The 12,656-nt window shown below is 44.6% G+C and overlaps 1 protein-coding gene across 4 annotated transcripts in view; it reads left to right on the top strand.

Annotated features, from left to right (window-relative positions):
* Positions 1-10,570, top strand: part of ASAP1 (ArfGAP with SH3 domain, ankyrin repeat and PH domain 1) — a 407,759-nt gene extending 397,189 nt beyond the window's left edge. For all 4 annotated transcript variants that reach the window (XM_017499205.2, XM_017499197.2, XM_037728520.1 and 1 more), the window contains 3 exons: positions 2,049-2,539; positions 5,172-5,294; positions 7,890-10,570. In XM_017499205.2, coding sequence (XP_017354694.1) covers positions 2,049-2,539; positions 5,172-5,294; positions 7,890-7,964 — 689 coding nt within the window. In that variant the 3' untranslated portion in view covers positions 7,965-10,570. The remainder of the gene's footprint in view (positions 1-2,048; positions 2,540-5,171; positions 5,295-7,889) is intronic.
* The last annotated feature ends 2,086 nt before the right edge of the window (positions 10,571-12,656 follow it).

The raw sequence follows: 12,656 nt of genomic DNA on the forward strand, positions 1-12,656 counted from the left end.
AAAGAAAGAAAATAAAGAAAAACTACCTGAGGTGTTACCACCCAAGACAACTGATGATTTAGTGTGCATCTTTCATCTTTTTCTTCTCTGCTCTTTTTTAAAGTTTCTGTTTAAGCTAATAATTTTTATTGGCTACGTTTTGTCGTCATTTGTTTGTTTGTTGTGAGACAGAGTCTTACTCACTCTGTCACCCAGGCTGGAGTGCAGTGGCACCATCATAGTTCACTGCAGCCTCGGACTCCTGTGCTCAAGTGATCCTCCAGTCTCAGTCTCCCGAGTAGCAAGGACTGCAGGTGTGTACCACCACACCCAGCTATTTTTTATTTATTGTCCATACAGTCCCCTACATTCAGATGGGTGGTATTTTTTCATTATAAACAGTACTGTGCCAAACATTCTTAGCACAGATATCTTGGTGTATCACTGTTTAAGAATAAATTCCTAGAATCGGAGCTGCGGGTGAAGGGGCTGGGGTATTTTGAGGATTTTTGATGCCTGGCACTTACAGTTTCTCTTGCCCCATAACTGTGACTCACAGCCAAGACCTTTCCAGCCCCATCGTCTCAGGGATTCCCGCTTGCTTTTTCCCTCATGACTGCCTGGCTCAGATTGTTACTTAGCCAATTTCAGGCTTCCAAGAGAGGAACGAAATTGATGTAATTTAACTTGTAGAGCCAAGCCATCTCAACTGAAGCTTAGGGACCAGCCCATGAGAACAGTGTCCCTTGATTTTGATTTTTTTAGAGATAAGGCTAGACAGGTCATGTGCAGAAACAGCCCCAGTACAGTCTGACATTTACAAAATGAGGTTTATCTGTTTCTTCTTCTACTTTAAGAATGTCCTTCTGAATACATTTATTTTTAAGCTCAAATTCCTAGTGTGGGTCACTTAGTGTGCCTTAGTCAGCTGTTTCTCCCTGAGTGCATACTATGTGCTTGGCCCCTGTGCTAGGAGCCACAGTTACAAAAATGAGTAGAATAGGAATGTGGGCCTCAAAAACCTGTAACAGTGATGGTAATCCTACTCCTACATAATGCTTACAGCCTGCCAGGGCCTGTCAGTAAATTAATTTGCATATATTAACCCATGTAATCTGCATGCCAACCATTTGAGGTAGGGTTTTAAGAGACGAGTAAGTTGCAGCACAGAAAGGTGGTGTAATTTGCCCAAGGTCACTCAGCTGTCAGGTGGTGGAGCTAGAATTGGAGACATGTCCATAGTTTTCTAAGTACCAAGAGCTGTACAAAGAGCTATGGGATCAGGTCAACAAATTGATGCATTTCCTAAGTTGTGCGTACTAATGCAGCCATTAAACAGAATAAAAAACTGATTTGGAACTCTCCTAAACATATTAAATGGGAGAAAAACAAAGTTTCAGACAATTTATGTATCCCTTGTGTGGTTTTTAAGAGGCATAGCACATGCATGTGTATCCAAAATGTAGCAGGTTAAGAGACAAGGGCACAGAGTGAGAGGAGAAGCCTTTTGCTTCTTATCTTACATACTGCATGAATCGTGTAAAATGGGGAGAAATAATAATAAATTGTGATATAGCTATAGAGTGGAATAGAATGCACCATTCAGAATTACTTACCACTAATAAATAATTTTTAGTAACATGGCATTGCTAAAATGGTACTAGATAAAATCAGATAAAAGTTATATCTATAGAAAATATATAGAAAATTTTAAAGAAACTATAGAAACTAATTTCAAATGGCTACATTCAGGTGTTAGGCTTAAAAACTCTGTATTTTCTGATTCTCTGCCATCTGTTTCTATTATATTTATTTTTTTAATTCTGGATGAATGTAGACATTCTTTTCTTACACACTGAAGCATGAAATCATGCATCGTAATGTGTTCCAGGCTTTCAACCTTTGTCTGTAAAAACTGGCAGCCTGGGTGGGCCTGGCTCCTGAGTTCATCCATTTCAAGTGCTCACTGTAGGTCAGTTCCCTTCATGATGATTGTGCCTTTTTTAGGTGACTGACAGGAAAAGAGCCCTTCCCACCAATGACCTCGCTTTCTTTGATTGCTTCCACAGTGGCACTAAGGAAAACAGATCATCTCTCCCTAGACAAAGCCAACATCCCACCTGAAATCTTTCAGAAATCATCACAGTTGGCAGAGTTGCCACAAAAGCCACCACCTGGAGACCTGCCCCCGAAGCCCACAGAACTGGCCCCCAAGCCCCAAGTTGGAGACTTGCCACCTAAGCCAGGAGAACTGCCCCCCAAACCACAGCTGGGGGACCTGCCACCCAAACCCCAGCTCTCAGACTTACCTCCCAAACCACAGATGAAGGACCTGCCCCCCAAACCACAGCTGGGAGACCTGCTAGCAAAATCCCAGACTGGAGATGTCTCACCCAAGGCTCAGCAACCCTCTGAGGTCACATCGAAGTCACACCCATTGGATCTGTCCCCAAATGTGCAGTCCAGAGATGCCATCCAAAAGCAAGCATCTGAAGATTCCAATGACCTCACGCCTACTCTGCCAGAGACGCCCGTACCACTGCCCAGAAAAATCAATACGGTGGGTGGGACCAATGTCCAGGCCCTTAGGAACCCTATGCTGCGCTTTGCAAGCTGGTGGGAGGACGAGTACTCCAACTTACACAAGAAAAAGTGAGAGCCTGCTCACCTGACCCTTATGTGCTCTGGTTCAAGCATGATGGTGGATTGGAGCCTTTGGGTTACAAACTCAGGCTTTGGGCTCCAGCAGACAGGCTTCAAGACCTGGCCTAAGTGCCTAACATAACTGCACAACCTTGGCAAGTTACTTTCTCTGAGCCTTAGTTTCTTCACATACAAAAAGGAGCTAATATAATATATGAGCTCACAGGTGATTAAATACAGTGACAGATGAGCAGCACTTGGCTGGCACCTAGACAACTCAGCAAGTAGTCACTGTTACCTAGGAACATTGAGGGTGAAACTTTTCCTTTCTTGAGGGTTACGAGAAAGCAATTTCCCTCTCAGGAGTCTGGTTATTGTCTTTTTTTTTTTTTTTGAGATGGTCTCACTCTGTTGCCCAGGCTGGAGTGCAGTGGTGCAGTCACAGCTCAGTGCAGCCTCAACCTCCTGGGCTCAGGTTATCCTCCTACCTCAGCCTCCTGAATAGCTGGGACCACAGATGGACATCACACACCAGGCTTTTTTTTACATTTTTGGTAGAGACAGGGTTTCTCCATGTTGCCCAGGCTGGTCTTGAACTCCTGGGCTCAAGCAGTCCTCCCACCTTGGCCTCTCAAAGTGCTGGGATTACAGGCATGAGCCACTGCACCTGGCTGCCTGAGTATCTGCTAAGTCAGACCTTCTCACTGCGTCTTCCTAAAGGAATTAGAGGTAAAGCTGTCAATATAATAGAATAGCATAGAATTTTGTAGAAATCCCATATGCTGTCATTTTCATGAAATGTTTCCTACTCTGTATTAATTTTATTTTAATATAAGTGATTTTATCCCTCACATTCTTTGTGGAAATGTGGTGACCCAGGAAGATGTCACATGCTTTTTATCCAGAACCTAGCTGCCCTCCCACCAGGCCACCAGCTCCCCAGGAGGAGAAGGAGCACAGTCAACAGGGAAAACAAAAGTTCTCCCATTGCATATGGCAGCTCTACCCCCCTCACATTCTGTTACAAAAATGTTACAGTACTCAACATTTTGGGAAGAGACCAGTGGATCGCTTGAGGCCAGGTGTTCAAGGCTGCTGTGATCACACCACTACACTCCAGCCAGGGTGACAGAGCAAGACCTTGTCTCAAAAAAATTAAAATGGGACTAGGTGCAGTGGCTCACATCTGTAATTTCAGCACCTTGGGAGGCCAAAGCAGGAGGATCCCTTGAGCCCAGGATGCATGACCAGCCTAGGCAACATACAGAGAACCCATCTCTATAAAAGATAAAAATTAATTAGCCAGGCATGGTGACACATGCCTGCAATCCCAGCTACCTGGGAGGCTGAGGCAGGAAGATTGCTTGAGCCCTGGAAGTTGAGGCTACAATGAGCTATGATCACACCACTGCACTCCAGCCTGGGCAACAGAGTGAAACCCCATCTCAAAAAATAAATAAATAAGTAAAATGTTACGATAAAAGTATATCTTACCAATACTTCAGAAAAATTTTACTCATCTTATAAATTGGAGGCTGCCGTGTCTGGCATGGTGGATATTTCTGCTATTCAAAAGGGAACTCTCCTATGACTCCCACACGCCACTGTTGCAAAGTTGTCATTTCACGCTACATACTCTATAGTTTTATTATCTCATTTAATCTGTGCGTTATAAATTAACACACTACAGGCCTTCTCAGTTGCTCACGGACTCCCAGGCTTCTCTGACCCACCCACATAGGCCCGGAAGGGAACTCAAAAAGCAGCTGGGACTATCAGAGTGATTAAAGGAGAAACCAGGAAACGCAGAGGAAGAATCATTCCACCCAAAACATTTAAAGAGACCAGCTTGCTGTTTTTTTAAATTGCTCATTAGCCAGGTGCAAAACAAACCAAAAAACCCATCATTTAGAAGGTGATACCTCTATTTTCACTTTTCTGTTTGCAAAGAACTGGAAGTCCAACAAATAAACACTGAAGTCAAAACTGATCAGAAATTAAAACTGTTTTAGGAACTGCATAGACTCCTCCTAGCCCCAGGCCGATACTGCTGTGTTTAACCAGCGTGTACTGACTTGCTGTTTTGCATGAGGGGACTGAGAAATTTGTTTATGCTGCACATTCAGTATGCAGAAACTGCACATTTTGCTTTACGTCATGTTTCCTAAAAACATTTTTAGACTCTGCTGTCATTCTGCAAGCTGATGTTGTTGGGTGTTGGGGGTACAGAGTTGCTTCATGGTTTTTGGTGAGGCTGAATTTTCATACCTGGACCCATCTGGTGAAAATAACTTGATGATGTCCAATCACCAATGCAGAGCCTATGCCTACCCTGATGCTGGGGGAAGAGGAAGGACCTGTGGTTCCTTAAGAGCACACAGCATGCTGGGTGCCTGGCAGACATTCTTCTTCCCACCCTTCAAGGGTAGGGAAATCAAGGCCCAGTGAGGTTAAGTTACTTACCCAAGGTCAACCATTTACAAAGAACCAGTACTGTTTTTTTCCGTTCAGTCCATTATTTCCATTAAAACCCAGTTTCTTTCTTTAAGGGGAAAAATAAAGTGAGGCGGGTGAAGACTATTTATGACTGCCAGGCAGACAATGACGACGAGCTCACATTCATCGAGGGAGAAGTGATTATCGTCACAGGGGAAGAGGACCAGGAGTGGTGGGTATGTATGAATATCTGTCCACTTCATCTGTGCATTCATACAGGTGCCTGGGCAAGCACCACATTGGAGCCTGCGGACAGTGCAGTAAAAGAGCACCCTTTTGAGTTCTGTACCTAGCGTAAAAAAAAAAAAAAAAGCTCCCTTGAGCACAAGGACCCTGTCAGCTGCATCACTCACCCAACAGCCATTGCATTTGGTACCTTTTCTGTGTCACACACTATTACATGCTAGAAAAACAGCCTTGGGGTTTTGAAGACAGGTCAAGAGAATTAACATTTGTATGTGCTTTACCCATGGTATCATGTAACCTTGTGAGTTGTAGGTGTTTTCTGATTTTTCAGATGCAAAACTAAAGCTGAAGAAAGTTGGGCATGTTGCCTGTGTCCCTCAGCCAGTAAGCTGCAAAGTCCAGATTCCGGATGGGCTCTGACTGCAGAGCCTGTGTACTTTGCTCACCATTCCACACCGTCCCCAGGCCAGGAATCAGAAGGCCTGAGTTCCTGCTCAGGCTCAGCAGTTGACACGCCCTCAGGCTCAATTCTTAATCCAGTCCTCTCTTTGTCAAGTGGGCCATGATACCTTCTTCATGTAATTTTAGGAAAAGATTAAATGAAAATATCTATGAAAACTCCTTTTACGTGAAAACCTGCAGCCCAGGCATCAGGAGGGAAAGACATCAGCATCCTCAGAGGCCCTGCTAGGTACCCAGGCTATAAGTGACCTGCAAGGGCAATCCACAGAGCTGTTCATTTTCCAGTTGCCAGGGAGTAAGTCTCCTGATGGGAACTGCCAGGCCAAGATACAGTGAACCAGCCACCTGTTCTGCTTTCCTTGTTAATCATTTTCTGACGTCAGTATGAAAATTCCCCTTCCTTGGCAGCCCGAGCCCTCTCCTGCCAAGAGGGACTTAGTTCTGCCTGCCAGGAAGGGACCTGAGGTTCACAGCTGAGCCAGCAGTACCTAAGAATGCCCAGAAATACATGTGTATATACATGTGTGCACACACACATGTGCATAGACACACATTCACCTTTGACTTTTCTTCCTTCAGGCCTAGACAGTGACCGCAAATTCTTAATCACAGCTGCAGGGATTTTGTTTGGACTCAACTGGAGCAATTTTGCCCTCCAGGGACAGTTATAATATCTGGAAACATTGATTGTCAGGACCTAGGAAGGAAGGGGGTTGCTACCAACACCTAGTGGGTAGAAGCCAGGGATGCCAGTAAACATCCTGCAGTGCTCAGGGAGCCCCCACAAGCAAGGATGCCAGCAGCACCAAGGTGAGAAACCCTGGACTGAAGGGATCAACCTGGGGACGGCCAGGGGTTATCTCCAGCCTCTGTCAGCAGACTGGGGCCTGCCCCTGGCATAGATCCTGTCAGAGAGCCCACCTGGTCTCATGACGAGGAGATGGGCTCTGAAGCCCTCCCAGTGAATCAGTTACTAGCTCCATGGCCCTTGGATAAAGCATGTCCTTCTGTAAGCCTGTTTCCGCTGAAAAATGAGGCATGATTAATCCTCACAAGGACGTTGAGGAATTCACTTCGTAATCATTTAATAGTATTATAATCAAGCAGTGATCATGTTCTTTGCGAAGAAACTGATGACTGCAGCAGAGACTTGAGGAGAGTAGGAAGTTGTCATTGGTTTCCCTAGCATCATTCCTAGGGAATGTGGTATGTACCACCATTACGTGCCTAGCCAGACAAAGGTAGTGCCACACACACATCCTGTGATGTGAAATTCACAAAGACCTCCCACATGCATGATGCCATCTAAGACCACATGCGGTAGGTGGGCAGGCCTTCGGGAGAGCTGAGTGGGCCTAGTTGATTCTGTTCCACTCTTAAAACCACCCTCCTCCCTATCAATTTGGTATTTGAAGCCAGTGTGCACCATTTTGTTTTTTCTATTGAAGGCTCATTGCATGATTCTCTTTAGTGCAATTAAACTGATCTAATTGAGGTAATTAAAAAACTTCCATGGGTAACTATGGCTTACAAGCTAATGCAGCAGACAGTAAAATTGCCATTGGCCACCATCAGTCTCAGACTTTCACAGTATTCTTCCTCCGTGCTAACTGGAAAACAAGTGATAGTACATAGCAGCCTTTTCATGTGCTTTTTTTTTCTTCCTTAAATGTATCACACAAGCCTGAGAAGAAGGGATTTTTTTTTTAGCCCCGCTTTACAGAGAAGAGGCCTAGCAAGGTTTGTCTGAGGTCACCCAGCTGTAAAGGCTGCCAGGCCCAAGGACTCTAGAGACCCACGCTTGTGGGAGAGCATGCCACCTCTCTGGGCTACTGTCCCATCATCTGTAAAATGAAGATTGTAAACTGCATGAGAAATACCTACCTCGAGGTTGCTGTGTGGGTGCAGCAAGACCCATGTAGGATGCTGGGTATATTGGAAGTTCTGTCGTTTGCTATTTCCTTATGTCGTTTATGACCATTAAGCTCTCTGTAGTCCACTAAAGGATGGGAAGAAGAGTAAGCCTGGGATTCCACCCCATGTCTGTGGGCAGACTGGACTGGGCTTGTCATGGGGCCACTGCCTGCTGCCTCCATCCTGACCACTCTCTTTTTTCCCTGCAGATTGGGCACATCGAAGGACAGCCTGAAAGGAAGGGGGTCTTTCCAGTGTCCTTTGTTCATATCCTATCCGACTAGCAAAAAGCAGAACCTTATGATTGTCCACATCCTTCATGCAAGACTGCTGCCTCCATGTAACCCTGGGCACAGTGTGTATATAGCTGCTGTTACAGAGTAAGAAACTCATGGAAGGGCCACCTCAGGAGGGGGGATATAGTGTGTATTGTAAATACCCTGTGGTCTTCCGCCTTCGCCAGTATGAGGGTAGCCTCGGACCTGGTGCACCTTACTGGTTTGCCAAAGCCATCCTTGGCATCTAGCACTTACATCTCTCTATGCTGTTTTACAAGCAAACAAACGAAAATAGGAGTATAGGAACTGCTGGCTTTGCAAATAGAAGTGGTCTCCAGCAACCGTTGAAAGGCATAGAATTGACTCTCTGTTCCTAACAATGCAGTATTCTCAATTGTGTTACTGAAAATGCAACATTAGCAAGGAGGTGGGTTCTGTTTTCCAGGTGAAACTTTTAGCTCCATGACAGACCAGCCTGTAGTTATCTGTGTACACAGTTTACAGCTACAAAAACCTACTTTGGTATTTATTACAGAAAAGTGCTCAGTTAAATGTAAGTGTTATTCCTTCAGCAAAATATTCACTGACCCAAAACTCTTTGTGGCATTTTACAATGCACACAGCCTCATGCAAGTTTAGACAAACGGATTTATACTGTCTTATGAGTGCCCGCCCCGATATATTACCTCATTATGCAAAAGTAACATATCTTTCATGACTATTTTGACAAAAGTTTAAAATACGTATGAAGTTCAACTTTCAGGAACCAAGGACTGCCAGAAAATATTAGCCTCTACATTATGCATGCATTTAGAAGCTTACCTGAAATCTGCCTTTTATAAAGGAATAGTATGGATAAGTGGAACTGTACATTTTTTAAACTTGATTGCCATTAAAGCAGAAATTATAAGGTTGCAACAATATTTGTTTCAAATCATTGGCTTTCTCAAGAGTATGGATGGACATACTGTGTTATAAATGCACATCCCTCAGATATGTTGAAGCATCCATTTTTAATTATTTTCTTAGTTTTGTTCTTGGACAAATTTAAACTTTTAAGATTACTCAAGATGAAGAATTTAAAAGTCAACCCTTCACACAGTTTCCCTGCTGTAGAATCCAGGTGCTGAAACCAGACATTTCTTTTCCCATGCTCTTTGTTAAACCCCAATTATAATAAGTTGTCCAGTCTTAAGCTCTGTCCACCTTCAAGTCAATTCATAACCAAGTTCGAACGCTGCTGTGAATTGCACTGTGAAAAGCACTCTCCGCCTTTCAGTTTTCTTTTCATCCCAGCCATGTTTATCAGATCCTTAAGAACATTGTATTTCAGTCTTTAACATCAGCCTGAAATTTGGAGAAGAATACAATAGTTGTACTCCACAGTCAGTGAAACTGTTCCCTGAGTCCGAGGCTCATGTGTCATTCTGGCACTACATTTGCTTAAATTGCTATTTTGGCAACAGCACAGAAAACTAATATTTTTAAGCAGAGAATCTTGGCAATGAGTGAGAGATGTTAATTTCACAGAAGCACAACTCCCAACCCAACCCTTAGGAAAAGCCCTCTTTGATTCTTACAGCGCTCAGTGAATATTAATTTAGTTCTGCTTAAGTGGTTGCTATACAGACTTTGAATAGCCACTTAATAAATAAACCTTGCATGACAAACCTGCAAAATATTTTATCAGCTGTTATTGGAAAGTGATTTTAAGCAATTGCTTCCTCAGTGTCAGGGCACATGGGAATTTCCATACCAAACTGAGAGTGTGAGGAACCAGTTGACATGCTGGGGTGTGACTGGCAGCTTTAGCGGCCTCAGTACTGAACCCACACTGGTGTCAGGACGGAAGTCAGCATCTGAGGTTGCTCAGTGTCCCAGTCATTCATGTACACATTTTAACTTGCATTAAAGAGCTATTCATTTTTGTGGCCTAGACTATTTTCACTAATCTCAAAATAAACTGGTTTAAAAAAAAAAAAAAAAAAAAANACACAAAAGCAGCATGTCTAAAATTACATGGAGTTAGTGTCTATTCTTTTTCCCCTTTTGCAGCAACCTGCACTGCATTTTTAATATCTTTTTTCTTTTCTAGTTTTTTTGTTCGGTTTTGTTTTCCATCAGGAATTTGAGTTCTCTCTAACCCAGCTTACTGTGGGACATAGGAAAACTCGGTAGAAATACCTTTGATGATCTTGTTGAGTTTAAGTCTGATCTTGATCTTAAACTCAGCAAGCCACTATCTGCAATTTTGTACATTATATAGTATTTTGGAGATATGGAACCTTATGAAAAAAAAATAGCAAATTAGTTCTTTTTCCCCCAGAGGGGAAAGTTATGTTCTGCAAATAGTGTGTGTCTTATTTTACTGTTGAACAGCAATTGCTATTTATTTTTTTATTGCCTAGAACTTCAACATGTTGTATAGGAATCCTGTAGTGCCACTAGTTAAATGCCGAATTCTCATCTGGATGTTACCACCAAACATCAGTACACTTGTCGTTTCACATGTGTTTAATGTGACAGTTTTTCAGTACTGTATGTGTTAATTTCTACTTTTTTTAATATTTAAAAATTGCTTTTAAATAAACATATTCTCAGTTGATCCCAAACATCTGAAATCAGGCCATTTTGTGAGTTGTTCACTACCTTGCTGACAGGAAAGAATCAAGGCTTCATCTGGCTTTGGGCATTTAGATAACACAGGTCACTCCAACCTGTATCAGAGCTCACTCTGGATACATACAAATACGTAGCACTTGCCCCCACTTACAAACTGCAGGCCTTCGGCCCCTTCCTGTCCTACCTCCACCAGGTCCACTTCTGCGCCTGTCAGTGTGAACAGGGCAGGAAGAAGGTGGAGGGGCACAAGACCTACGTGTTGCCATGTGGACAGCACATAGACTGAGTGTCATGTGTTTGCTTCTGTCACGGCTAGTGCGGCCACACGGTGGAGCAGACCTGGCCCAGGCAGTCTGCCTGCATCACCCCGCTGAATCCTCCGCAAGCCCAGGAGAGGCGTGAAACCCTCAGCTTTACAGAGCTTACAAGTGAGGCTCGGAGACATTCATTCACACACAAGAGATGTGTGGCTTGTAAATGACTAAGGCAGGAGAGCACACAGGTGGTTCTGGCTCCAAGGCCATCCTCGGGATTCCCACCACGCAGAATACACTCTCTGTCATGCCGTTCTAGCCGCAGAGGACCGCAGCAGTGGAAAGCAGGCCAAAACTGCAGCATGGAGGATCCTGAAGTGCTGGTCTTGGTATTTCCGTCTGTTGTCTTTCATGAAAGTTGGTAAACATGGCTAGGCGTGATGGCTTATGCCTGTGTTCCCAACACTGGGATGCCAAGGCAGGCGGATCACCTGAGGTCAGGAGTTTGAGAGCAGCCTGGCCAACATGGTGAAACCCCATCTCTACTAAAAATACAAAAATTAGCTGGGTGTGGTGACTCACACCTGTAATCCCAGCTACTTGGGAGGCTGAGGTGGGAGAATTGCTTGAACCTGGGAGGCAGAGGCTGCAGCGAGCCAACGTTGTCACCACTGCACTCCAGCCTAGATGACAAAGCAAGACCCCATCTCAAAAAAAAATGTTGGTAGATGTAATGCCTGTTCACAGTCCAAGACAACCCCTTTTAAACACCGTGCTACCAGGGAAAATGGACTTGAGCATGGAAGCCAGTGGCTTTCTATTGGGATATTTCTGGGAAAAACTAACGTAGTGACCTGGATCATCCAGGGAGAGGTGAACCCAGCTTTCTATCTGATGATAAAATGTTCATCGGTTGTATGTGATTTTAAGCCTGGAACGGTGTCTATTTGAAACCAGTGACCCCCTCCATCACCCTCTGATGCTCTTGAAAGCAGCCCCTCCCTTATTCACCAGCCCCCCGACAGCCCAGCCTCCCTGGTGAGGCCAGGAACTAGAGGCTTACCCCTGTCTCTCCACCTCAGGTCCTTTGAGGGCTTCCTGTGCTTGGGCTCACATTTCCTTTACATGCATTTAGTCTGGCAGGGCACAATACATCAATAGGCACATTCCCACAGTGAGTGATGGGCAGCCGTGTGGACCCAGGTCCTTGTGGCCTCAGCCACGGCCCCCTACTCCCCACACCCTCTTTTTTTCTCCTCTCCCCTAACCCCGTACCCACTTCTCCCATATGTTTTTTTCTTTTTTGTAGACAGGGTCTCACTTGGTTGCCCAGTCTGGTCTCGAAGTCCTGGGCTCACATCTTCCCACCTGAACCTTCCAAAGTGCCTGGATTACAGGCATGAGCCACCGTGCCCAACCTAGCCCACCACTGGATACTGTTTCAGGCTTAAGACCTAATCTTCCCCATTCTTAGAATGTGTGTGTGGTGGCAGTGCAGTGGTTGTGGTGGCAATAACCGTTACTGAAGTTATTCAGCCTGTTCTACTTTGCCCCCCATATGTTCTCCAACCCCGTGGACATCTTTGATTCTCCCCATTATGTGCCATGTGGGTAATTTGGAGTGAATGGGCTCACGTCTCTAGGAGGGGTGCCTGAGAGTGTGTCCCCGCAACAGAGGCCTGGCCTCTTTAGCCAGCTGCCTGGGATGGGGGTGAAGTCCACTAAATTAGGTCACCTTACTCCTATGCACCTGAGGCTCGCATATTCCACAAGCATTCCATTTGTGTCTAGACAGTGCCAGGCCTTTGGTTGCAAAAGACAG

Source organism: Cebus imitator, unplaced genomic scaffold (genome assembly GCF_001604975.1).
Source record: "Cebus imitator isolate Cc_AM_T3 unplaced genomic scaffold, Cebus_imitator-1.0 Scaffold13, whole genome shotgun sequence".
Lineage (NCBI taxonomy): Eukaryota > Metazoa > Chordata > Mammalia > Primates > Cebidae > Cebus > Cebus imitator.